The 27967-nt window shown below is 37.9% G+C and overlaps 1 protein-coding gene across 4 annotated transcripts in view; it reads left to right on the top strand.

Annotated features, from left to right (window-relative positions):
• Positions 1 to 27967, top strand: part of LOC126248637 (microtubule-associated serine/threonine-protein kinase 2) — a 258768-nt gene that overhangs the window by 208417 nt on the left and 22384 nt on the right. Inside the window, exon 22 of one of the 4 annotated variants that reach the window (XM_049949818.1) lies at positions 16219 to 16597. The exons of the other annotated variants lie outside the window; for them this stretch is intronic. Within the exon in view, the coding sequence (XP_049805775.1) occupies positions 16219 to 16245 (27 nt within the window). The 3' untranslated portion in view covers positions 16246 to 16597. Of the gene's footprint in view, positions 1 to 16218; positions 16598 to 27967 lie in introns of those variants that run through there. 4 annotated transcript variants of the gene reach the window in all.

Genomic DNA, 27967 nt, shown 5'->3' with positions numbered 1-27967 from the left:
GAATCTTTACTTTCCACCATTATCAGGAATATTATTGTCATAGATTCGCATGTGTTTCAAAATTATCATTTGACAAGGCATTTGTTGAACAACTTGCTAGTGCTGATAAAAAGGAATCAAGAGCATGGTTAAATGACATGTAGATGGCAAGTTTGGGAGCACCCACTCAGCATGGGCTAAGGACATTAACCATGTCCTTTTTTTTACAGGAATTATACCAGCCTTAAGTGATTCAAGAACTTAATGGAAAACTTAAATGTGGATGAGCAGATAGTTCTGAACCACAGTAGTTTTGATTTCAAGTCTGGAGCCTTCACCACCACCGCACTTTGCTCAGTGCTTTGTGGGGAAACAGTGACTGCTTTCAAGATTTTTAATATATTTGTATGGAAGCTGTCTTGACATAGTGCCTTGCTTTTCAGTATGTGGAAGCCCTTTAACTACTTGATTGTCTACTGCATTAACAGTAATTGTTTTTATATCTGACTCGCAGTAGCAATCTGATATTGTGAGAACTAATGGTGACTGACCTTATGGGTCACCAGTTTATGAGGTTTACTAAGTAGATTCATCTTCAAGAATTTTCTGTATATTTGCATCAACAGTCCTTCAGTATTTTAAGGAAGGCATTTTCTGCTTGGATTGTGATTAAATCTGTTTATTTACAATCACAATTTCAGGTATTGTGCTATTGTCTGTCTCCAGATGTGCCCAATGAGGTGCACTGCAGACTCCTAACCAGATGCCCCCCCCCCCCCTCCCTGCCACTCAGCATTGTCCAATAATCCACCAGACAACATTCTTCATACCCATCATCCACACCTATGCAAAACAGAGATGGAACTTCAAGGCAGCTGGACTGAATTTTACAAACAAACAGATAGCAGCATAAGATGAATAAACCTACCTTCAACAACAACGACAACAACATATTCATTGGTTTACTGAAAGTGCAGCAGAACGATACATGCCAATAAGTTATTGCAAAGAATAAATCCCTGACTGGAATGAAGAAAGTGGAAAGCTTCTCAAGGAATTCGATTACTGTGGTGACCCTGCTACTGCTTCCGACCTCCTGCAGTCGCTAAATGAGAGCAGACAAAACAGGTGGAAAGAAACAGTAGCTTCCTTGGATCATACTCCAGCAGGAATGCCTGGTCCTTCTTACAACAAACACAACCGCATGTAACATAAATTTAGATGCTACAGCCAATTATACATGATCTTCACCTCCCAGTGAACAAGAGATGAACACACCAAAAGAGAAGTTAGACATCTCTTAAAAGTGATGATACAGTTGGCTACACAAACATTTGATTTTTCCACCTCATTTCAATTGGAAGAGACCATAGAAGCTATAATGAACATGAAACCTAGGAAGGCAGCAGGCATGGATAGTATTTACCGTGAGTTTCTGTTGCACTGATGTCTTGCTACTGTCAAATGGATAAACACCTTCTTTCCAGATATCTTAGTCAGGTCATCTACCACCTCTCTTCAAGAAAACTAAGATCATTGCTGTACAGAAGATAAACATGGTTTTTTTTTCTTAGATTTAGCTGTCTGACTGACAAACTCCTGCTTGAGTTCATCTGTGTCATTCCATGTTAGAAACCAACAACTCTTAACTGGTAACATGCTAAACAATAGCTACTTTCAGGTGTTCCCAGGGAACTCCAAAAACAAAGGTCACAAAATAAATTATAGTATACCCCAAGGTTCTGTTTTGGCCCCACTCCTTTTTCATTTGTATACATACGACCATTCAGAAATAAAATCTGGAACGTTGTGTATACTGATGGTATTGCTCCAATTTCTCAGGATCAAAGCTCTAGGGAAGTAGAAACAACACTAACATCAAGCCTGAAGATGTTGTATGAATACTTCAAACATAACTCTCTGTGACCAAATCCTCAAAAGACAGTTGGATCAGCTTTCCACTTATAAAATAAACACACCAACTACAAACTTATCATCACATTTAGAGATCAGACTCTCTGATATTGTAACTCTCCAAACTGCCTAAGTGTGACCCTAGACAGGTTTTTGACATACTGCAGTAGTTAACAGGAACTGCCTGGGTGCCATTGCAACAGTCTTCAGATCTATTTATATGGGAACCCTTAAATCCGATTGTACAGCAGTTGTTGGATTTTCAGGAAGGAAGAACAGCGATCAGTCGGTAACTATCTGAATTTTATTGCAGATCAATTTTAGCTTTAGAATAGTCATCGTCTGGGCTTGATGTTACTTGTTTGTTAATACACTGTATATAGGAAGCTATATGCTGTTTGGAGTTTGTGCTACTCTTTAATTGCAATTGGTATGCAGTAAAATTCAGATTATTTGCGACTGATCGCTGTTCTTCCTTCCTGAGTCCTCAGGCCATCAGCTCTAGCTCTTTCATACTCAATCACAGAATACTGCTGTTGCACCTGGATAAACGGTGCTTACAGTAAAGTAATACACACGCACTGGTCAATCAAGGAATTTGCCTCATCACAGGGTGTATTCATCCCACAAACACAAATTGGCTACTGGTACTTAGTAATATATCACCACCACCCCTAAGATCACAGCCTTTGCTGAACGTGAGGACAAGAATAAAAAAACTAACGAGAATTACCAGTTCATTCAGAAACTTCATCATCAGACCTCAGCGACTGAGGTCTAGAAAACCATCGTGGCACACAGCAGTCAGCCTGCAGGACACTAACTTCAATAAGCAAGAAGCTTGGAAGAAGTGATGACAGGTGGAATCTTCCCTGAAATGTCACCAATTAATCAAAACTACCTGGGAGTGACTAGCAAGTTTTCATCTACCCTGACTACACTGGAGCATACTGACTCTCATCCGAACTGACCAGGGCATGTGTGGCGCATTGTTGCACCAATGGGGATGGAAATCCTCCCCTGAACGTGACTGCAGTGAAGAGCAGCACACAGTAAATCACATAACATTTTAATGTTCCCTCAGAGCATTTAGAGGGACAATTGAAGACCATCACAGTTTGTCTGCTAAAGCTTCTGATTGGATTTCAAACCTGGACTTAGAGCTATGAACTCGGGACTGATCATCATACAATAAATAAATAAGCTAAGTACGAAGTGCATCAATGTGTGTCCACTCCTTTTAAGAGGATATTGGCCTCGTGTCAACAATATTTCTGTATTTCATGGTATATACGTAATAAAACAGGGTTCCTTGCCATGTGTATCAAAGGACAAAGCACTTCATACAATAATTTCAATCGGATTCATGTCAGTACTACATTCTTATTTATCACAGTGTACATTAAGGGTGACATTTGACAACTAATCCTCTATATTCAGTTGATCACTTTAAAATTTCTCCTTCCAGTCTTTTTAAAATTCATATTGAATTTAAAAGTGTGTTTTAGTTATTAACAGTTAGTGAGTAATACCACCCTCCCAAGACATCAGTGGTGCCCTCCTCAATTACTACAAATCTTTTTTTCTCAATGAAGTGAGTTTTGCACTCTAGATGATGTAATCTAGAGGCATCTCTTTCCCGCAACTAGGAACCATGAGAGTATTTGCATCATTTAATCTTTATGATTTCCAGAGCCTTTTCCTCAGTATTTGCTCATGACTATTATCTTTGGGGAGATTTTTACTTGGCAAAGAGCTACCAATTTATTCTTTCATAATTTTTCTGTGAGCTGTTTTGAAATTACATTTGAACTGCATGTCGTAATTTGGGAGAAATTCAAAGGTTGTGTTAAGTTGTGGTCTGACCTTGAGCCACTCACCATATTTGTATAAATCTACAGGCACAACTGTTCATCATGTTAATGTTAAATGATGCTGATGCCCTGGGCTGTCCTTAGTCTTGTGGTCTATGTGGTAAATTTCATCTATAAAACTGAAGTTCTGTTACTATCTCTTGTAACTGAAGGCCAGTTGCATCCATCACTCAGTGGCACAACAGTAATTTATCATTGGCATCTATCATAACGACATATTTGTTGTGTAGGCATTCAAAATATATATTTATCTAAATACATTTATCTATTGCTGTACTGAGTGTGTACTACCCTCACAGAACAGGAAATTTCATAGCTTCTACCATCTACCAAGCCTTACCTACTTCAAGCATGCCAGTGTGCACACAGCGAGATATAGGCCCAAATCAACGCCTGTGGCTATAGTGATCATACGTGTATTGTGCCCAATTGTAAATTGCTTCCAAATGTCTTCAGTGTCAAAATGCTTGTACATTTTACAACCTGAACAGTTATGTCCATTTACCCAGATTTACAGTTTAAGATATTAACATACCTGAAGATAAATTGTTCTAAACTAGTTTGTTGCTTGTGGTTTCTGGGAACAGCTACCAGTGCATGTATATGTCTTACATAACACACACGTGTCTGACGGAGAGTAGTGTATGGTGTGGTAGTTTCTCACTTTAGTTTAGCCAACAGTTAGCAACAGTTGTAATGAATGTTACAACCTCAGTTAACCCATCAAGGGGGTGGAGGGTGATTTCTTTGGTTAAGCCATAAACATCTAATGTCTACTATAGTGTTTTGTATTGTAAATTTTTTTGAAAGTTTTGAAGATCAGTAAATTCAAAAGTAATAGTCTGTAGCACAGCACAAAAGTACACCTTCAATGGAAAGAAACAATCACTTGAATGCACTATTGTTGACTTGTTTAGAATGGTGAATCGGAGGGTGGGGAAGCAACTTGAGTCCAGTTAACTGCATGTTAACTGCAGCCCTGGACAAACTCGCTTCAAATTGTTCCTTGAATACAGATTTTCCAAGAGTGCAACTTCTTCTTCTTCTTCTTCTTCTTCTTCTTCTTCTTCCTCCCCCCACCTCTGTCTCCTGGAGTAATTATGGATAACCCAGGTTCTGGTTGACTGGGGTTCCGTTAAGTACTCTACCTAGAATTTTTGTGTAGTAGCTAGAAGATGTGTTGCAATAGTAAAAATACTGCATGTATTTGTGTTTGAAATAATTATTTAGATGCCTGTGAGTGTTATAATAATTTCTATAAAGTAACATTGCTGAGTCACGTCACTGCCCTCACTTGCCTGCATGTATTGTTTATGAAAATAATAGTTGAATGTTTTCTGTTGTTCATTATGGAATGGACTTCTCATGATGCTGTCTCATACATTTGGATTATGCAAGCAACAGGTGAAAAGTGTTTTCCTAAATATGAAAATATGCTATGAAATTGTGTTTGTCTAAATTAAAAGAAAAAGGCTAGGGAGGGATGTAGTGGGAGGGGGGGGGGGGAGAGAGAGAGAGAGAAGAGAGAGAGAGAGATGTGAAATATCTCAGTCTCTCGTGACACGCACAGGAAGTGGACATGGAATATAGAGTATAAGTGAATACTGAGCAATAACTTAAATACAAAGATCTGCTGGCAGAGTGACACTCATCTGTCACAAATGACAGTCATGGTAATCATTGAAATCCCAGTGTCACAATACCATAGGACACCTTTAGAGGAGACAAAACAAAACGACGCTGCCCATAGGTGAAGTGGAGTACCATGGGGTAATTTGTTTTTGTCAGCAACAGAAATGTTGCAGCTATGTCATGGCAGTCCAGTGGATAAAAGAAGTGCAAATTCCGGCACAATAGTCCACTTTATCAGTGCGCTGCAATATTTTGTCATGGCTTTCTAGCTGCATGCTACGGTACTGTGGTGCTGGGATGTCACTGTGTACCAGAACAGCAGTCGTGTACTCGAAAACAAAAAAAACTTCCCTTGTTCCACATGGACTTAGGTCCCTACAGGTTGTTTTCCCACATATGGTGGAGATGGGGTATGTCCACTTCCTGGTTGCCTGGTGATCTAGGCTGCATGCAGTGACATTGTGGTTTCCAGGAAAGATGTCACACACTACTACTCAAGCCTCATGGCACTCTCTTCAAGTTTAGTGTATAACACAGATCAATGTCTAAGTTGTTCTGAGATGAGTTACTTTATGTATTATCAAATGAACACTGCTGTAGAAGACTTACATGTATTTTGGCCCAATTTTTAATCTGCCAGAAACAGAAATGAGAACAGACACTTAAGTTTGGCAACAGAAGCAGTTGTACCTGTTGAGACTCCTTCATCTGGGACGTCATGATAGGAAAATGCTATGAGTGTGATGGGAGAAAGAGCATGTTGGATAAGAGATCACGAAACTTCAATAACAGTGAAATATGATCGTTCAGTATTACATAACATGCTGAACAAACAGTTTAAATAGGTGATTTTCTTGCAGAACATAACAGTGCAATTATTGATTATTGTGAAGTGCAGCAAAAGTCTATGATAGATCACCTCTAGGAGCAAGAAAACATATTTGATAGTATGCCACAAAATATGGAAGGAAACTAGTACCAAACAGATTTGAACTGAACAAGAGGAATGGCTGTATGACTAAAAGTTTGTTAATATTGATATCAGAGGAAATAGTGTAACAGTCTTCATTTTGAGTGAGTTTTTTTATATAAACACCCGAAAAGGAATGATGGGGACAACAACTGAGTAATGTAACACACTAAATAATTATAAAAATACTATATATGAAATGTAAATATTTCTTAACTCTTCACTGAATATAAGTTAAGCATTTGGCCCTAGAGGGACCAAGCGGGCCCGACTGACCACCATGTCATCCTATTATAGTGGTGTCATTGGATGCGGAATGGAGGGACATGTGACCAGCACATACCTCTCTGTCGTTGGTGAATTTCTTGACCTTGAAACAGCTGTTAAGTGTTCCAGTAGCTCCTCAGTTGGCTTCGCAAGGTCGAGTGCACCATGTACCAATCCTCCCACCAAGGAAAAATCCCTGGCACTACTGGAAATCGAACCTATGTCCTTTGCATGGCAGTCAGCCACACTGACCACTCAGCTGCAGTGGTGGAATTCACCGAAATGTCTGTTAGAAATTAAGCAAAACACTATTGGTTGTATCATGTAGATAAAACCACAAAGGCTGCAGATGATAAAACAAAAAAAAAAAAAAAAAAAAAACAAACAAAAACAAAAAAAACTCCATAATGTAATTGCCAGATTGTGTAATTTCACTAAATATTCATACTTAACTGTTTCGAGTGGTAATGCTCATTATATCCATGGCATTCTGAAGCTATGTGAGTGCCCTGAGTGATGCTTACTTGCAAGAATCTTAGACAGCCCAACAGAAATAGCTCATGCTGGGGTTGCTGGAACCAGTGTTCTCAAGCTAGAACCTAGTCAACAACAATTGTAAGCTCTGTGGATCTTTCAGCAATCACAGTTAAGTGTTGCAGTGAACTTTGTTTCTTAAATGGAGCTGTGAGGGGATCTTAGGTGAAATGCCTGGATGATCAGAATGACAGAAAATAAACAAAACTCTCAACCGAAAAGTCTGCTGCCTGTCAGTGGGTGTGGTAGCCATAGACATTTAACAGTCTGTACCAGACAACTTTTGGTTCATCTTGAACATACCAACTATAACGAAATTGATGAGATATGTGGAGGAGGTTCCAGAGTTGAAATTTACCTCTCCAACTTTGTGCAGTGTGAAGAATGCTCCCAAAGGAAATATCCCAGAGATCTCACAGACCAGCAACTTTACTTAGGTGTCTTCAGAAGTTAGTTAAACACTGTAAATAGAACATACTAAGCATGTCAGATTGTATTCATGCCAGTTAAAAGGAAAGACTGTTCATTTGAGAAGGTATCTAAGGATATAAATAATTGCTTTAAATACAAGAGGGGGCTGTGGCACCCCATCAGATCATCGTAGTTTTCAAAAGAGAAATAACTGAAGCAGTACCACATGCTGCTGAACTGCACCCTGATCTTCATCATTGTAATGATTTCTGGTGATACGGGTTCAAGTAGCTTGTCGTTTTAGGGAACAGCACCCGTTATTTTGATAAACTGCAGTACTTTCATACTCTTTTATAATACTTTCAGTTTAATATTGATATAAAGAATATTACAGTATTTATTTTTAATATAGTTCATGTTTTTTGTGATATGAGAACATTTAAGTCATGCCTGTGTCCTTGTTTACTTATAAAGACCAGTTTTGTTTTGAGTGCTCGTGAATTCTCAGTAACACATGTGAAAACAGATGAATCTTAGAAATTTCTATTTAATTTCATGACTCATAGACTTAACATTGAGGAAGTGTGCATAACTATAAAACTGAGGAGGCAAATGCGTGTTCTGTTTACATTTATTTACATCTACAGTCTGCAAGGCACCTTGCAGTATGGGGCAGAGGTTACTTAGAATGGCAGTACTATCTTTTGCCCCTCCCTATTCCATTCAAAAATCAGAAGAATTATGGTTGGTAAACATCCACATTAGCTCTAATTTCTCAGAATTTCTCATTGTGATCATTCTCTTGGAATTTCTATAGTAAACCTCTCTGTGACGTACAACACATCTTCCGTAGCATCAGCCATGGAAGTTTGTTGACCATCTCTGTAATACTCTTGCACTGACTAAACAATCCCATGACAAAACATGCTACTCTTCATTGGACCTTGTCTATCTACCGTGAAATCCCTGTTGTACATTTTCGTGCAGTACACTTAAAAACTGGGAAATTGAGGAAAATGCAGATTTGAGGAAAATGTTAACCCGCCAAAATATGAGCAAAAACACAATTAATTGCCATACATGATTAAAAATCACACTCCTCTCCAATACTTCATATAAAACCTGTCTAAGTGGAGGAAATTAAATGTACAATATAATGCTTATACAATAATTTGTGGTAATGAATTTAATCAGTTCTTAAAAATTCACAGCTGTATAACAGCAAGTACAAATTCATCAAAAAATTGAAATTGGTATCTGAGTACAAGATAATTGAGCTGTTTTCCGACATGCTGGGACCATAAATTATACGTTCAAAACACATGTTTTTCTGAGATCATCCTTTGTGCTCACCCAGAAAAAGCAAAAATAGATTAACATGTTGAATTACACCAAAAACATCACAGCAACTAAGTGGTTAAACCATAAGCATAAATGCTGACATCTACTTCATGATATACTTTGTCACCATTGCTGTTATTGTTTAATGCTTTTGTTACGAGCCACACTTCATGTTGGGGGGGGGGGGGGGGGGCAGGGCAGGAGGCAAGGTTCCAACAATATAATACTCACCCACATACTGCTGCAGTAATCCAGCATGCCCTACAGTGTGCCGACATGTTGCCTTGGCCTGCTCAGTCACCATATCTGTCTCCAGTCGAGGAGCACATGTGGGACATCATCAGACGACACTCTGCCGTCATCCACAATCAGCATTACAGTAATTGTTTTTTGGAGTTGTGATTTTTTTTTCCTGTCAGTGTATATTTGGAGCAGTAACGATCCTGTCACACTTGTTGGGATACTCTTGAGTTTACGTTTACATCTGCTGACTTTATTTCATTAAGACCAAAGTGTTGAGTTCTGTCTGTAGGGCAGTAGTGAAGCCAATCACAAATCTGGTCCAATACTCACTAAGCTTGTATTTTGTTCACTAAATGACAGTGAGAAACTGTAGCAAATGCCTTCCTGAAGTCTAGGCATCAACCTTGACGCCAGTACCTATGACACTCTGAATTCTGTGAATGAACCGAGCAAACAGAGAAGAATGAAAAATCTGTTTGTCCCAGTCTACGCGATCAGTTAAAAAAGACTATTAGAAGACTATAACTACGTCTTGTCTATTTTGGAGATGTGTTCTGCATTGCCTCAAATTTCGTCAGATACTAAGGCCTATGGTCCCTTGGAGGTGTATATAATTTAACCTTCTAAGTCAATGCGATCGAAAGATACAGCTGTATATGTCGCATATTTTGGCACTTGCAAACTCGCTAATCCAAACCTATAGTATAGATTAACTACCTACTTACATAACAGGCTTGGTCATTTAGCACTAAAGTGCTTGCCTGGAAACAGAGGTTGTGGGATTGAATCTCAGTTGGACCAGGAATTTTTCAGTCTTCATTTTAACCTAGCTTTCACCTCTCAACAATGTGAGGAGACATGAGTCATGTGGTTCAGATTCCACATTAAACTGTAGGTCCCCTTTCCTTGGTTGGATTATAAATCCAGCTATCGCAAACCTTACTAACTAATTGGAGGAGATAATCATTGCTCCTTCATGAAACCACAGAAGCTCCATATATTTTCCACTACCTAGTGTAGTGTCACCCTCACAAGATGCACAAGAAAAATTTTGCAGCACATGATCAACTGAACATGGCTCGTAGGATCCAAGCAACTACTGATTGGCATACAATGTTGCCTCAGAAGGTACTGTATCACAATTCTGCATAACCTTACTTCCCTGGAGGATGCTTTAGAATAGGATTTCCCATGTGAGCAACACACCCAGTGATTTCTTGGAACAAAAGGTGGCCTCTAAAACAACTTCCTGACTTTATATAACTAGAAACAGGAAAAACTTGTTTTATTTTATGGCCAAATTCGATGTACTTTTTTTGCCTAATTCGTTTTTATTCGTTTTTTTGCCAAATTTGGCGTCACTTTTTGCCAAATTTGGCAATTTTATTTCCAAATTCAGTATTACTTTTTCCAAATTTGATGTAGTTTTTTTTTTTTTTGCTGTTCTTTTCTTGTGTAATTCAGTGATTTTTTTAAGAATTTATTATTTTTAACTTTTTATTTCATTTTTCTTGAATCCTGTTGTTTTGCCAGTTTATCTTGCCAAATTTGGTTTTTCTTGCCAAATTCAATGTTATATTTTTTGAAAATAAGTGATTTTTTTACCAGTTTTGTGGCTATTTTCATCATTGGATCAAAGTTTGTTACACAGGAAATCAACCGTTGTTCTAAGATTATATAGGAATCTTAGCCTTGAGGAGATAAGAAGACAAAATATGATTTTAACATTTTATTACTATTATCAGCTTCGAATATTAGTGAACTGGCATCCTCAGAATAATAACATTTTATTATGGCAAAATTACAAATTTTGCAATATGTCATAAAAATTGCTGATTTTATGTTATTTTGCTAAAAACCGATAATTTCATGTTATTATTTTAGTTAAATTTTGCTATCCCTATATATAACTCTTCCTGGCCAGAAGATTTTCTTAATTGTCAAGTCAGTTGTAATCTGTTAAAGAGATATGTGCAAGATAATGGTTTCATTTGAGGTGGAATGTAAGTTCATAGCTGGCCAGATTTCTGTTCTAATGGGTAGCAGATATTTGTAATGAGAATTTTCCTAACGAATGTCAATGCTTCCATGAAGTTTCTGTAATCAAAGAATATGACCCAGTGGTTATGGAAGAAATGAACTGCATATTTTCTCAAAACAGTAGGGGACTTCTGGGAAATATCATTCCTGTTCATTATCTTCAAAGTGAAGCAATACTGAAGCTCTTTGTACAAAGATCCACAATACGTGTTATCTAATTTTTTCTCTACATGTTCATTATGAATGTGAAAATTTGTCATTGGTGACAAAAATAGCATCACAGTCCAACAGGTTAATGTCTCACATTTTGAAGTGCACGAATTTTATTTGCTTTCAGTGATTTAGTACAAAGCATCATTTAGTGATAGGGATTTGTAGATCTCTCAGTTCTAGCTTCTAAACATTTCTGAGCAGTCTTTAAACTGTATTAACTATTGTTTACCAACTAACATTACTATAATACTATAAGAGGTTTTTACTATTGACTTTATGAGGCACTATGCACAGAAGAGATGAATGTAATATATTTCTTCTTTCAGTTACTTTCCAGCATTTGACTTTTTCAATGTGAGCACAGGGAAGCAATATACTACAGCAGTAGGTGATAATATCGTAATTGATGTCTCATTAATTAACAGGTTACACACACGAGTGGCTACAAAATTGTTACTGGACCATGAGACATTAATATTAGAAAGTAAAAATGCCCAGATATGTAAAACAAAGGAACAGAATGGTTTACCAACTTGTATATTTGTTCGATCAACTCTTGAAGAACCATCAGTGACAGGAGGTGTTCTGTTGTCTGATAAATTCACTTCATTTTTATTGATTTTTGTTATGTTTTGTGAAAACTATATTCTTCTCGGGCAGAAAGGACATAACCCCAATAAACACAGACAGTGAAAGTGGAAAACACACAGCATTAGAATCTCATGTAAATCAAAGAGAGAATCGTTCAAAACTTAACAGCACAACCACAAACCATCTACAGGAATTTATTACTAAAAGTACTAAGAGTTCATGCTTCAGACATAACAGTGGAGAGGACAAAGTGTGAACTTTCAAATGGCATACATAAATCTAAAAATAACATAAAAAACAATATGTGATATAGTGCAGACCATGTCATGGAAGCAATAGAAGGGTCCAGTTATCAGTTAACTGAAATAGGGGAATGAAGGTTTCTGGCATTACTGAGATGAACATTATGTTCAGTGGTAGTTTTTTGTTTCTTAGGGTAAAATAAATTAAAACTTCATGCATAACTCCTGTTACATAGGTTTCTTTCATGATGCTATAAGGGAATGACAGGTGTTCAAGCTACTAAAGAGAAATAACAAGGAAATTGTGGAAATTACTGAATCAATTAAGTGTAACGATTCATATTGTTGTGATCATATGCCAATTAGCATAGTGAAGATATGTGCACTTTAAATAAAAATAGTGAAAAGAGGTGATCTTCTGCTTTGTGTTGGGGTGAGTAGGAATATGAGGGAAAAGAATGCAGATGAAGCTAAGCATGTACGAAGTGAACTGTTGTAAACTTGTAATGCCTATACAGCGAGAGGGCTGGTAGAGGGGTTCATAACAAGCAACTTACACATAACAACTCATGTCCACATCCCTTAGCATTCAGCACTAGTTGTCATTTAACAGCATTGTGCACTGTCAGATAGGTAGGCATACTACCTGCAATTAGAGTCAAAATGGCAGCAGCTATTATGGGCAGGACCAGGACCCAAGCCATGAACATATGCCTTTTGAGGGCAGATGCTCTACTGACTGAGCTATAAAAGCACAACTCATGATCCACCTTTACAGCTTTACATCCATTACCACATCTCTCCCAGTCTCCAAACTTCACAAAATTTCTGCCACATATGTTGCAGGACTGCACTCCTTTTTTCCGGAAGTGCTAGTCCCACGAGGTATGAAGGAGAACTTAAGTGAAGCTTGCGGAAGGATCCAAGCCAACACACAGTTTCAATCTGGGAGGAAGTTTCAAATTAAAGTCATAAATTTGATGTGACTTGGTCCAGAAGTTTGACAACTCCTGTACTCATACCATTTGATTCTTTCTCTTTGTTATGGGCATTAGCTCATATGTATTTACATTTAACAAAAGCAACCATGTAGTATGTTGCGTGGGAATACCATCTAAGTTGATCTGCATTCCCATACAATGATAAAGCAAACTTATTTTCTCTGTTCAGTAGTGTGCAATATGAGAATGTTGTTAATCCAATCTAATAAATTATTTATGTATGTAGGTAAGAGCACCCACCAATATGTGGGGGAGGGGGGGCTTACGGCATTTAGATTTCTGTACACCACTTTTACCAGAATATATTTTATGTCATGGCAATTACAGAATGACTTACCGGCCTACCTTTCTTCTATCTTACATGATGGTGAGACATTTTATAAGAGTTTCAAAAGTTTTAGTACTTCGCCTCCTGCTGAAGGTAATACCTTTTTTGTAGGGAGAGGGAAGTTATTCGTTTATTGGATAAATAGTCAACCAGATGCAGTATCCCAACTTATTAGTTTAGTTTCCTTTTATCTGTGTGATATTTTCATAAAGTATGTTTTAAACACAGACTACAGTGATGTTATAAGAATTTGTTTTTGTTTGCTTCCAAGTGAGTCGATGTGGTGTGAAACATGATCTTTATGTTGTCAGATTATGAATCTCAGACCTTTTTATATCAAATTAATCTCTCTGATTTATATTAATGATTATGCTGATAACTTTTCCAGCATGGCTCAGATGCCCAATAATTGACAGCCATTTATTTTTATGTATTTGGCAATCACTTTCCAACCAGTGTAATGTGGATCTGTATGCTCAAGCTCAACCATAATCTATACATGTACATTTAACTCACGTTATCCACCAGAACATCAGTTTCATCTATGAGCTACTTTGGTTTAGCATTCTATATTTGTATGACCACAACAAAGTTTTCCGTGAGAATGAATAATGACAATGCTGTGGCAACTGTGAGTTTATAGACCATTACACAAAACAAACACACACACCTCACACTCACAGTATGCTCATTTTACCTCTTGATTCATGAGTATTCCCCACTTGACAACTTCACCCAGCCCACTTTTCCTCCTTCACTGATGCTTCAAAATTAGGGTGGCTGACACTCATTTCCAGCACATTCCAAAATTTTGATTAACATTGGTTTCACTTATAATTTTTTACTACCTTTATTTCTGTCGTATGCTTGTTTTTTATCTTCATTCTTCATCAGATCTTTCTCATAGCATTGTTGTTCTCCTCTTTCCATCACTGTTCATTACTTACACTTGCAATCTGTCTATGTGTGTTCCTTTAACTGGCAACATACTGTCATCTTTTTCTCGCTTCCTGATATGTACACTGATGAGCCAAAACATTGTGACAACATAATAGCTTGTTTGTCCATCTTTGGAACAAAATCCATAACTGATTCAGCATATCGGGGATTTGATTTGTTTAATTTTTTAATTTTTTTAATTTTTTTTTGTGGAGTATGTGGCATTGAATGTTTATGCACAGGTCATGTAATTTGCATAAATAACCAGCTGCTGATTTGCATACATGGTGATGGCACCTGATAATGAACCATATGGGTTCCATAGGACTTACATCAAGCAAATGTGGTTGCCAAGACATCAACATGAGTTTACGATAATGCCCCTCAAACCACTGTGGCACAGTTCTAGCTCAAAGACATGGACAATTATACTGTTGAAAGATGACATCACCGTCGGGAAAGACATCGAGCATGAAAGAATGCAGGTGGTTCTCAGCTGTCACCGTGTCTCTTTATTACTACCATAGTTCGCATGCAAGTGCAGGAGAATGTTTCCCATAGCATAATACTGCTCTCACTAGCCTGCGTCTGTGGCGTGTTGCATGTTTCAAGCTGCTGTTCACCTCAGTGACATTTGTGGAGATGACCAGCAACCTAGTGAGCAAAAATGTGATTCACCTGAAGAGCTGACATTGACCCACGGTTGAATCCTAATGGTCCCATGCCCACTGCAGTTGTAACTGACTATGTCGTTTGGTCAAAATATGAACACGTAGGGGTGGTCCACTGTGAAGCTCCATGTTCAACAACGTACAATGAATGGTGTGCTCTGAAACAGTTATATGTGCACCAGCATTGTGCTCCTCGGCAGAGATGCCACAGAATACCATCAGTTCTACTTCACAGAGTAGACAAGCATCCGAACCCACTGTTCTGTGAAGAATCGTGGACGTTCAACCATTTAGCAACTGTTGGCAGTTTCAGTGTCCTACCCCTTTCCGTAGATGCACACGACAATAGCACATAAACATTTGACCAGCTTCGCCATTTTTGAGATACAGTACTGGTTCACAGGCTCTGTGTAATAATAATATTCTCTTTATCAAAGTTGCTCATCTCAGCGGATTTCCCCATTTGCAGCCCATATCTTTGTTAATGTGAGTTCCCATCCATGTCTGCTCTGCTTACATACTTTTGTTACCGTGTCGCTTGCCCCATTACCACCAGGCAACATCCAAAGTTGTGGTGGGTAGTGGTCCTAATGTTTTGGCTGATCAGTGTATTCTTTCATTTAGCTTGTGTTTTTAGCAACATCTTGAATTATTTGTGTATGTTTCTGTTTGTCGTTTAACTGTTTTGTGAGTGAACTGATTTCTGTTGTATTAAATATTCTGGCTTTTATGCCTGGCAGGTATTTCAGATTCTCATTATATAATGAGTTGCTCATTCTGTATGATTTTCCGTGTTATTTTGAAATGTACATATTGAATTTCTTTCCATGTTTTTCACCAGTTAAGTTGTTCTTTCTCCCAAATTACTTTGAAGTAGTTGAAATGCTGAATTCACTTCCTCCTTATTTCCTTTCTTCCTTCCTTCATCATTCTCTCTGTTACCTTTTCCACCACAACGGTCCATTTTTATTCCCTTATCTACATCCATGAAAGATTAGGTTTTTAGTTTTATCTATTCTATTTTGCAGATTGACAAGAATAGACGAAGCAATTGACTGTGACTTCCCTTAAGGAAACATATCAACATTTGCTCGGGTGCAAGATTATTCTTCTCTTGATTGATGATACTTTTTTTCCATGACATATATAACTTTTCAAATATTGTCTGCCCTCTGCAGTAGTTTTAGTAGAAACTAATGTAATTGGAGGCATTTCATGAAATGTGATTTGAGGGAACTGTAATTGTGAGCTAGAATAAGTATAGTAATTCTTTAAATTCAGTTATCTCCCTATGTTTCTTTTTATTGAAAGTATCCATAAAACAGTCGATAATGGAGAAATCTATAAATATTTCATTTCCTGTTCTTTTGTAACCCTGAAGATACGCTGCCATAGTCTGATTAAATTTATGAAATAGTCACAAAAATTATAGTCATAAAAAATATTCTGCCAAAAAATGCTGGAAAATTCTAATGGCTTTCAGATAATTGTTAATATGGACTATTTCCGTTGTAGACTACTAATAGAATAAATTTCCTTTTTTTATTTTTCAGTTTGGTATTTTTTAGTATGAAAGTGTGCTCATTAATTGGCCTTTAAAATGTGACATTGCTTCCACTCAAAAGCACAAATATATAATGAATGAAGGTTGACATTGAGTTCACTTATTGTCATACCATTATTAGTGTAAACTGAATTTGACCACATTTCATTTAAATCAGTTTTTATACAGCAAAAGTGCTCAATAAAAATGTTCCAGGCAGTTGTAAAATACTGTCACCTTGATGACTATCTTCTGTCATAAAGCCTAAAGGTCTGTGGAGAGTATAGCTGTAGGATTCAGTATACCTCATGTGCAATCCACTGTTGCCCTGTTATACTACAGTCTACATAAAGTAAAATGAAAATTTAAAATCGTTGTTAACATTTGAAGCAAACGAACAACTTGTTCTTTCTACCTTCTAAAAATGGAAAACTAAAGGTGGGCTGACAGTTGCATGAACTTATAGTAATAGTGAAAGAAAATCAAGTCAGTCTGTATTCTTGAAATGGTTTAAAAATTCCGTCTTTCAGAAAAAAAATTGTCACAGAAAGGGGAAGGAAAATGTAGTATGGACTTCAGTTAGTTAAGCACAAAGTACAGGAAAAGGTTTAGAAGAAGTAGTGAACTATCAGTTTATCTCCAGATTCCAGGATTTTAATAATGGATTGTTGGCACCTATTTGTTATTGTCACTGCATTATTAGTACTCACATAGATGCAGTAGAATATTAAAAATAATTCCTGTGCTCAGATTTTATGATGGAATTCATTAATTCTATCGTTTGTATTTCTTATGAAGATTTCACAGACACAGATTTAAAATTTCTGAGTGGTGTAACACAGATTCATTTAGTAACATTAATTACAGACTACATTATTAGGCCATCAGTTGCATTATTATAAACCCACCAAGGAATGTGTGCACATGGAGGGACAGTGGCACATTTTGAAATTAAATTAGGTGCAATATATTCAAGATTCAAGGAAGTTTCATTCATTGTGTACTCCTTCTCTAAATATGTGAGTAATCCACAATGTAAAAGCCTGCAGTTACTGTTCCAGTTTTCATTTGCTCTGTATCCTTTCGAAATGCAGCATGATGCAAAGGTGTCTTCACCACCAGCGCACATTTTGCTCAAATTGTTAAAATAATTTAGGTTGTTATGCTCATAGCCAAATCTCTAACTTCATAGACATAGACAACATTGGCGGGTATGTAAATGATAAAAAGCTACAATTCTCTGTGACAGGTAGAATGTTTACCTGAGTGCATTTGTATTGTTAGTGGTAAGTGTTGTTACCGGGCCTGTAAGGATATATAAGGGATGTGAACAGTGTCAGATGTTGAGGCATCACTGTGAAGGATTTTATTACTGAAGAGACAGAAGATTGCTCTTCTGATGGATGATGGGTTAACTGAAAAATGCAAGCCATTGCTGTTTTATTGAAGAATATTCTCCAGTATAATGGTGCAATGTGAGGGATTGTCTTAGAACAAACTGAATCACTAAAGGTACCATTGCTGTTGATCCACAATCTTTATTTCACTTACTGTTCCAGGTATTAAACTCTACATATAACAATTTTTGTGTTCAACTTTCTCATTATCCAATTTTGTATTTACAAAGTGTTTTAATTGTTTTCATAAAAAGAATTGTGCTTGTAGATACTTAATAAGTGGTACGCTTCACATAAAGATATAAGACTCATTGTTGGTCTGTACAACAACCAGGCAAATATTTACTGTCCCATAATATACTAGTATCGTCCCACTGGTTGTTTTCCATAACGTGCGTCTGACAACCGCACACACTCCGATCCTCACACAGTGACGGGTAGTGATGTATGGCCTGCGAGAGAATGCAGTGTTTCCGGTGTTGGTCATTCCCAGTGTTGCCAAAGGATCCATGTGGGGTGACCTGAAAGTTTAGGTCACAACAACATACCACCCACAAGAAAAAGAAAAGAAATGTAACTAACTTTGCCTGTGATATGCCTGTCAGCTTGAAACAGAACTGCACTTTTCATCCATAACGAATTTCCATTTTGGCTGGATGCTGATGGGTTGGCTGATGTTGCGAGGTACTGCTGCCTCTGGGTGGGCTGTGGCCAGTCAGTTTCCAGGTGGGCGGCACTGCTCTGGATGATGTTGCGGTGCCAGCAGTTCCAGAATAGCAGGTGTTCTGTATTTGTTTGTGGCCTGGATTTCAACAGCATCTTGTGCACCTAGGTAGCCTGGCTTGCTTTGGTCACTGGACACTATTGTATCCACCCATTTAATGTGGCACATGAGTGTTCTATCATTTCACCCTGTAACTGTGCATGGGCCTTGGTAATGTGGCTCTGGTGACATGTGCAGTGGGCACACATCAGAGGATACATGCCAGGTGCGTGAACAAGGTGTATATGCCCTGGGAAATCCAGGAAAACCTCGGGAATTTTTTCATCTGGGAAAATTCCAGGAAATATCCAGGAATTTTTCAGAATTCCAGGAATTATTCATTGTTTTTGTTTTCAATTAAATTTCTGTAATTTTGGCTGGTAAGAACTGATACTCTAACAGGGAATTTGACTTTAGTGTGCTATTCCAGAATAATACTGTAGCAATAAAACATAAATGAGAGAATAACACCAAAATGAAACTTAAGTTACAAATAAAATGCACTATTTACAACAACAAAAGACAGTGCACATACAAGTGTCTACTGACAGCAAAGTGCATCAAAGGCTTTAGGACGAAGACTGTGCAATACTTTGTAACAACAAACTGTTTTCGATGATTGTGCATCACAACTGTTTCCATTTCTTACAGGTTGTGGGAAAATGTTTCAAATGGTGGTTTCAGAAGTGTTACTTTCAAAGTAAATTTCCTTTTATGCAAGGCAACAAAGTAAGAACACACGGAATATCAGACCAGTTGTGTGGCTGGATTGAAGAGTTTTTAGCAAACAGAACACAGCATGTTGTTCTCAGTGGAGAGACGTCTACAGACATTAAAGTAATCTCTGGCGTGCGACAGGGGAGTGTTATGGGACCATTGCTTTTCACAATATATTTATATGACCTAGTAGATAGTGTCAGAAGTTCCATGTGGCTTTTCACGGATGATGCTGTAGTATACAGAGAAGTTACAGCATTAGAAAATTGTAGCAAAATGCAGGAAGATCTGCAGCGGATAGGCACTTGGTGCAGGGAGTGGCAACTGACCCTTAACATAGACAAATGTAATGTATTGCGAATACATAGAAAGAAGGATCCTTTATTGTATGATTATATGATAGCAGAACAAACACTGGTAGCAGTTACTTCTGTAAAATATCTGGGAGTATGCGTACGGAACGATTTGAAGTGGAATGATCATATAAAATTAATTGTTGGTAAGGCGGGTACCACGTTGAGATTCATTGGGAGAGTCCTTAGAAAATGTAGTCCATCAACAAAGGAGGTGGCTTACAAAACACTCGTTCGACCTATACTTGAGTATTGCTCATCAGTGTGGGATCCGTACCAGATCGGGTTGACGGAGGAGATAGAGAAGATCCAAAGAAGAGCGACGCGTTTCGTCACAGGGTTATTTGGTAAGCGTGATAGCGTTACAGAGATGTTTAACAAACTCAAGTGGCAGACTCTGCAAGAGAGGCGCTCTGCATTGCAGTGTAGCTTGCTGTCCAGGTTTCGAGAGGTTGCGTTTCTAGATGAGGTATCGAATATATTTTTTCCCCCTACTTATACCTCCCGAGGAGATCACAAATGTAAAATTAGAGAGATTAGAGCGCGCACGGAGGCTTTCCGGCAGTCGTTCTTCCCGCGAACCATACGCGACTGGAACAGGATAGGGAGGTAATGACAGTGGCACGTAAAGTGCCCTCCGCCACCCACCGTTGGGTGGCTTGCGGAGTATAAATGTAGATGTAGATGTAGACAAATTATGTTACATGTGAGGATGTGCGATGGATTTCTTAAATGGTGGAGCGTTTGAGTCTTTCAAAATTTTAACGTTTTGAGGAGAAGCCACTTTGGAAATTTTCAGGCCTATAGGACCAGCCATTTATGCCATCATTTAAAATTTTAGTGGCCCGTTCATGTTTGGTATAAATAAAGAGTAAGCCATGCTAAAAAAAGGCCAATCTTTGATGTTAGTTTTTCATATTTATTTTTGTTCTTTCATACATTACAAATTATGCAATAACAATGGCAAAAAGTATAATTATCCTTTAAAAAAAAAAGTGCAAGGTGAGTTCTTGAGCAATTTCACACATACTCGGCCTTTCTATGGAAAAGTCAAAGTGTTTGACAGAACATGTATTCAGCCTTTCAGCCAGGTAACCCACAAAATGTTTGGTGCGCAGCAGTGAAATTCACAAATGTGCTTGTCAGCTGCAATTTAAGCTGTGCTGTTAGGATCCTGCCTAACCACATGCTCGGGCGGGGGGGAGGGGGGCAGGGAAACAGGAAAAAGTTTTTGATGACCAGTATTGTATGTGAAAGTTTAGTATCTCTTGATGCAAAAAGTCATCTAGTAGTCATATTTTGCAAAGTAAGAATACAAATTATCACGCCATATTTTCCCAAATTCAGAGTTCACTGCCAGGCAACTCAGAATGCTACCATAGTTATTGCAGTTTGATAGATGTCCTCTATTCGCACATATATTTGTGTATGGGATTTTACTAGGTCGGACATCGGGAAAAATATGTATATATGCCTTGGTTGCCAAGATGCATCGCACCTTGCTCTCGATAACGCAACAGGCAAACTTGAGCAAGCTGGCAGAGATCGTGGACAAAGTATATGAAGCCACCGCTCCACAACTGTTTACTACAACGCCAGCTATAGACATGCTCGACAACATGGCCTCTCCTCTCGACGAGTTAATGCCCCACCAGCTGACATCCAAAATCTCCAATGTGGTGTATAGGGTACCAGTTGGCAACTGTCAACATATTGAGTCCTCTATAATTGCAATTGGTGTGGCAGCTGTCGAGTTTATTTGGTACGGATGGAGGGGAAAGGCACAGTTGCTTGTCGATGGTCGTCCCATGCCTGCTTGGTTCATTGCAGTACCGAGTATGTTAGGGACCGGGTATATGGGCCGTGAGTAAACAGGAAGACCAGGTGTGCTCCTGATGTTACCCGCTGTTGAGTGGCAACGTGATGGTGGAACTTCGGTGGGTTCTGTGGCTGTCAGTAACTCATTCAGCAGATGCACCAGTGGTGAGCAAGTATACTGAGAGATCGCTGCAGTGTGTGGGCTGACATGCCACCTTCAATGATGTGACCCTGTTAAAAATCACAGCATTCCTCACATCCTTCTTGGCGTCATAGGAGGACAGAAAATCTAGCCCATTGATAGTGCAGGTAAAGTCTGCGACTATAAAACACTACTCAATTGACCTTCAATAACAAATGTTCAATTTTAAAGTCACGAGCTCATATGTGCCTATGAGCAAATCATTTGCAGCTGCAAGTCGTGCTTTGCATGCTGTTATGGCTGCCACAGCAGATGCCTGACACACACACACACACACACACACACACACACACACACACACACAAACTGATATTCACTGAAAACTTCTCCTTTGGGGTGCTGCTGGCAGACCAGCCTCCCAGGTCAGGGAGGCTGCCATTCCCATTTCCCACCAAGGAACATGGCAATCGGTACCTACTTGCTTTGTCACCAAAACTACAATGGTAAAAACATTGCTTCTGGTCTGGTGAGGGTGAGTAGCGCATACTGCGTCATCTGTGTGGTGGCATGCGGTCTCATCATTTGTATGCATGAATGGCTGTGACCTGCCATATTAACTCGTCAAGACAAGAGGTGATGTTGTCTAGCCTGTCTCTGGTGGGCATTATAGCTAACACATGTGGAGTGGCAGCCTCAAGTACTTTGTCCACGATCTCTGCCAGCTTGCTCAACTTTGTCTCTTGCATAATTGAGAGCAGCGTGCAATGCATCTTTGGCAAGCAAGGCATCGGTATGAACTATAGGAATGGGTCCAGGTGGTCTGGTCAAGTTGCAGAGGTTCCACAGGAACTGTGAGGGCTTCCTGTTGCCAGTTTCCTCCCTGTGCAACAATTGTCCTAAGAATTGCATGTTGTGGGAAAGCCACCCAATGAGCTCACTATTAGTAACTTGTACTTTCTAGAGGCAGGCAGGTTTGCAGTAACATTGCTAACCTTGCTAGTGGAGTGACTGTTTAATAGTGCTACCATGTCTGCATACTTGGTGGAGTCTTACATTATCCAGGCAGTGACAAAATGGCTTTTGATGTGTGTAAACCAGAGTTACAGACAATCAATCCAGAGGCCTGGTACGCTAAATGCCTTGCGGTTCGATTGCGGCACTGGGGAACGTCTCAGAGGGCTGCAGCAGGTAGTAAGACTCACCAGACTAGCAGTTACAAGCAGGTACAGGAAGAGTCACATGTGGGGTGCTAGTGGAACTGGTGTTATTCAGTGGCAGGTGGCCGGCATGCAATGTCAGGGCATACGGACACAGGCTTGACAATGCATATTCAGAAACTTTTGTGGTTCCGCCATAGTTGGTCCCTCTGCTTTTGGCTGGGTTCATCGCTGCTCCTGGTGTTGCTGTTGTAGCACAGCCAATTTTTCCATGTGCTGCTGCAGCTGCTGATCATCACACAGTAGCTGCTGTTACTGCCAAGTCAGTTGTTTCTGGTGCTCTTATCATCGTTTTAGTTGTTCCATTTGCTCTTGTTGCTGTTGTATGTTGTAACTGTTCCATGAAAGTTTCATCGGGGTCACCACATTGTAGGTACTTAAAAAATGATACACTTCGCATAAAGATAGGACAACTGGTCTGTAAAGCAATGAGATAAATAACTATTATCATGTAATATACTGTTATCATCATCACACTGGTTATTTTCCGTAACATGTGTCTAGCAGCCACACACTCTCCGATCCTCTTGCTGCAGCAGGTAGTGGTGTATTGTCTTCTGGAGAGTGCAGTCTCTCCATGTTCGTAATAATGCTGATGGGTAGGTGTAGAGTGATCTACAAGCTGAGGTCACTATTTGCTTTGTTCATGTAATTCAATGCAGCTTGTCAGTTAGCCATAGTGCGTGTGAAGACATTTTATAAATTTCCAGCATGCTACCAGCAATGTGATAATAAAACTATTATCTTTTAACATTTACCACTATTCGAAACAAAACGCCATACTAGACACATGGATTGAAAATTACATAGATCTAATATGAAATACTATCCTTTTAGATTTATTGCTTTCCTCCTGCTTCCAGAACTTGATATGGTAGTAATATTGCGCTAGGGATCACTATCATCAGTGTCTGATGTCATTATCATTGATAGCCTTCCTTGCTTCCATTTTCTGTCGTGAGCATGTTTTTAAAGTGTTGTTTTACATATTTGGAAAGCTGATAGTGATGGAACAAACTGTGTTGCATACCAAATATGAAATTATTTTGCTTTAAAATGAATTACTAATTAAGCTTGAATCTAAATACAATGTGTTTTTGAGCTGCGAAGTAAAGGTAGTTTAGTATACTTTCCAGATATATGTTAATTTCACTTGGTTGGTATGAATATATAAATGATACCTTGTGTGCAGATTTTTAATGCGGCCTCATAAATATCAGTAGATGGCCTTCACATTTTTATAAAATAACGTTTTAGCAATATTTTTAAATGAATTGCTGTATCCAAAGTCACTATAAATAATATAAAAATAATTTTCATTGTTGCTTTAATGTTTTTCTCATGCTCTGATCAAAGATCTTTTCAGCAATGCAGAAAACGTTAACAAATTACATGCAGTAGAGATTTGAAACTGGAAATTCACCAGTATTAAAAAATCTTATTGGACACTCCAAGAAATTATCTGAAACGTAAACTCCAGATGTTTGTTGGAGCCCAATGCTATAATGTGCGTACGGCAAATGTAAAATAATTAATATTAATTTGTGGCTAGCATATCATTTCTCTCTCTCTGCCTCCCCCCCCCCCCCACACACACACACTCTCTCCCCCCTCTCCCTCTCCCTCCCTCTTCTTATACAAACCTGGTTTGGGGGGCACCAAAGAACTTTTCATCGTACCAGATACTTAATATTGTACGCATTGAATTTGTGGAAGGAAATTTTCATGTGATTGTGATTTCATCATTCACTCACAATTAAAGATGGATGTTTTCAGGCTCATGCCCTCACCCATTCTGTCTCCATAATTGAAAATAGCATGTTGCCAACTTTATCATTGTGTCAAGCTTCATGTAAGCAATGACAATAGTGTAGTGAGAGCCTTCTTGGAACATGGTTCACAGTTCTTGCTGAAAAATATTAGTAATTACTGACACCCCACAAAATGATACTAAATGAAGATGGTTAAAAATATTAATACAGTAAAATACAGTCAATTTGAAGAACAAATAGTATGAAGCAGCACTTCAAAAATTTGTCTGTGAAATATTGGTCCAGTCTCCGTTAGTGGTTGACAGATACTGCACATTCTCATCATCTGCGGCTTACTGAAATTAACCTCAATTTGAATAAGAAATTAATGGGCAAACTTCTTTCAGTACTTCTGGAAAAACAACTGACTATGGTTACATAACTGAAGCTATAAAGCACCAATTCTGTGAACTTACAACCTGCCCAGGCATAAATTGTCTAATGTTAATTTATTGTGGCACAGAAAAATTGTTTTACAAATTTTGGTGATACATCTGAAAAGGTAAAATGATTTCCCTTTCTGACCCATGATATAATTAATTTTCTTTGTTAAATTGTAGTGCCTGCCTGCTTGAAAGAACAACTAGTAATTACAAATTTGCCAAGTATGTAATGCTGTTATGCAGTAAATTGGGATAAAAATCATATCGTTAACTAAATTTCTTTAACTCGGTGTTATAAATGTGCATTCTTTGAATGTTCAACAAACAGAGTTACATAGCTAAAAACAGGCTACTGTGATGCAAGAGGCAGAAAAAAAAAGGAGTATACTACTCGAAATAAACAAGTTGCTAACAAATGGATCCAAATTTTAAAGAACACTAAAACATTGACAGAAGCAATGAAAAATTAAATCTGCAGTGAATGACACTTTTGAAGTAGGATTGCTTGGTCACAATCAAAATGATAAGGTTGGAAATACAAATAATGTAACTTTAGTGGATGAGAAAAAATGAAACAGTTGCATAAACATTTTAATGTCATTTGTAACAAATTATGTACCTTAGTGTCGTCCTCATACAGTCATGTCACTTTTATATTAATTCGGACTGATAATTGACATTGTGACACATATTGCTCAACATGACCCAGTTTACATATTATATTACTATGTACTTGGAAAAATAATTTGAGAATACACACTTGATAATTTTACTATTATCATTAATCTTTATTCAGTGCTCAGTCACTGAATATAAATTCATTCAGAATTGTTCGTGTTCTCTCAAAGTTTTGTCACAGTATACATTTTATTTAGCATGGGAAGATTTTGCATTTTCACAGTAACCTTTTTTTCCTCTCTGACTCTCACAACGTATTGAAGGAGCATAGTAGTACAGTCAGTTTGTTTAGTGATACAGAAAAGTGCTAAATTTCCTCATTATTAATTTAGCAAAAGTGTAATGTAGACAGAATGCAAAAATACTGTAGATTACAAATATAGTTTGTATTCCAAGAAGAAATGATATTTATTATAAAATATTTTTAATTTTGGTCTCTAATTTTATAGCAGTCTTACAACTGGATATTATATCCTGGATAGTAAAAAAAAAACCCTCCAGTTACACACACACACACACACACACACACACACACACACACACACACACAGATTAGATTAGATTAATACTAGTTCCATGGATCATGAATACGATATTTCGTAATGATGTGGAATGAGTCAAATTTTCCAATACATGACATAATTAAGTTAATTTAACAACATAATTAAATTAATATAACAACCTTTTTTTTGGTTGCTAAAAAGCTAAGTGACAATTAAAAAAGAATAGTTTGAAGAGTGAGTGCTAGTAAAGTAGGAAGTATTTCATGAAAACTTGGAATTTGTATGGAGGGGTGGGGGGGAATCTTAGTAATATCTGAGAAGTATTTTCACTGAATAAAATTGCCACACTGTGTAAACAATGCTGTCTTTGGCATGTGGGGAAATGCAAGATGATTATGAGTGACGAGTCATGTGAAGTTGTTGTCAGGTGGCACTGTTTCATCCTGGTATCTTATGTTGTTTTTGTGTATCATCATTTATCTGAAATAAGTTTTTATTTCTGGTCACAAAAACAATTGAGAGGTTATTGAGAAGACAGTATATCGTTTCTAAGGTTTCTGAAGAAGCTTCCACAGGATGAGTGTTCTCATGTATTGCATATTATTCTTATTGTTTATATAATCACTGTAAGAATTCATCAACTTAAGCTGTGTTGTCTTAGGCAATGATTCTGTAAAAAAATGTAAAATAAAAGTGTGTTCAATTAGCTTGTTTACTTATGTTCTACATCTGTTACAAACTTGTTGAAGGTTTAAGTTATTCTTCCATATGAGATATAAGCTTTTATCAGAAATTGATATTTATTTGCATTACTGTACCATTACGTTTTGCCTTATAGACCATTCTCAATGATATTAAGAACCAGCCAGATACATCAGCTGTGGTTATCCTGAGAAAAGGGGCACAGTGTGTTTCTCAAGTATGCGTTGGTGCTGCCAGATATCTTGACTGTAACTCAATACATTCTTAACAGAAACATGACATTCACACCACAGTGTCGCCCAGATACAAAGGCACTTTCTTCATTTGAGTCTTTGAAGCAGTTTTTCCATTATGCATTTAAAGTTGGCATGAATGTGTTATAGAACAAAAGACAAAGTTTTGAATGTATGAGAGATATGAGGTATTACAAAGCAGTCTATTCTCAGTCAGCTTTTCTCAGTGTATTAGCAGCCAATCAGCTTATGGATAATGTAGAAATCATATAACACTTTTAAACCGTCTGAAGTGTCATAGATCTTGCCAGAAGTGTCATAGATCTTGCCAGTGGGTAAAAATCCTTATATCATGGTTTTGCTCAGTTAATGATGATTGATGCAGAAACACCATCTGTTTTCTTAATTAGTACCCCAAGGCAGGACTAACAGCTCTTCAAATGTGACTCTTCAGGCATTCCCAGTAGATTTCTTGAATATGTGGCCCTTGGGTCTGCAACTGGTCCATGTTGTGTAA

The sequence above is a fragment of the Schistocerca nitens genome, chromosome 3 (genome assembly GCF_023898315.1).
Source record: "Schistocerca nitens isolate TAMUIC-IGC-003100 chromosome 3, iqSchNite1.1, whole genome shotgun sequence".
Lineage (NCBI taxonomy): Eukaryota > Metazoa > Arthropoda > Insecta > Orthoptera > Acrididae > Schistocerca > Schistocerca nitens.
The sequence above is the reverse complement of the archived record's forward strand: the minus strand, read 5'-3'. Positions and strand labels throughout refer to the sequence as shown.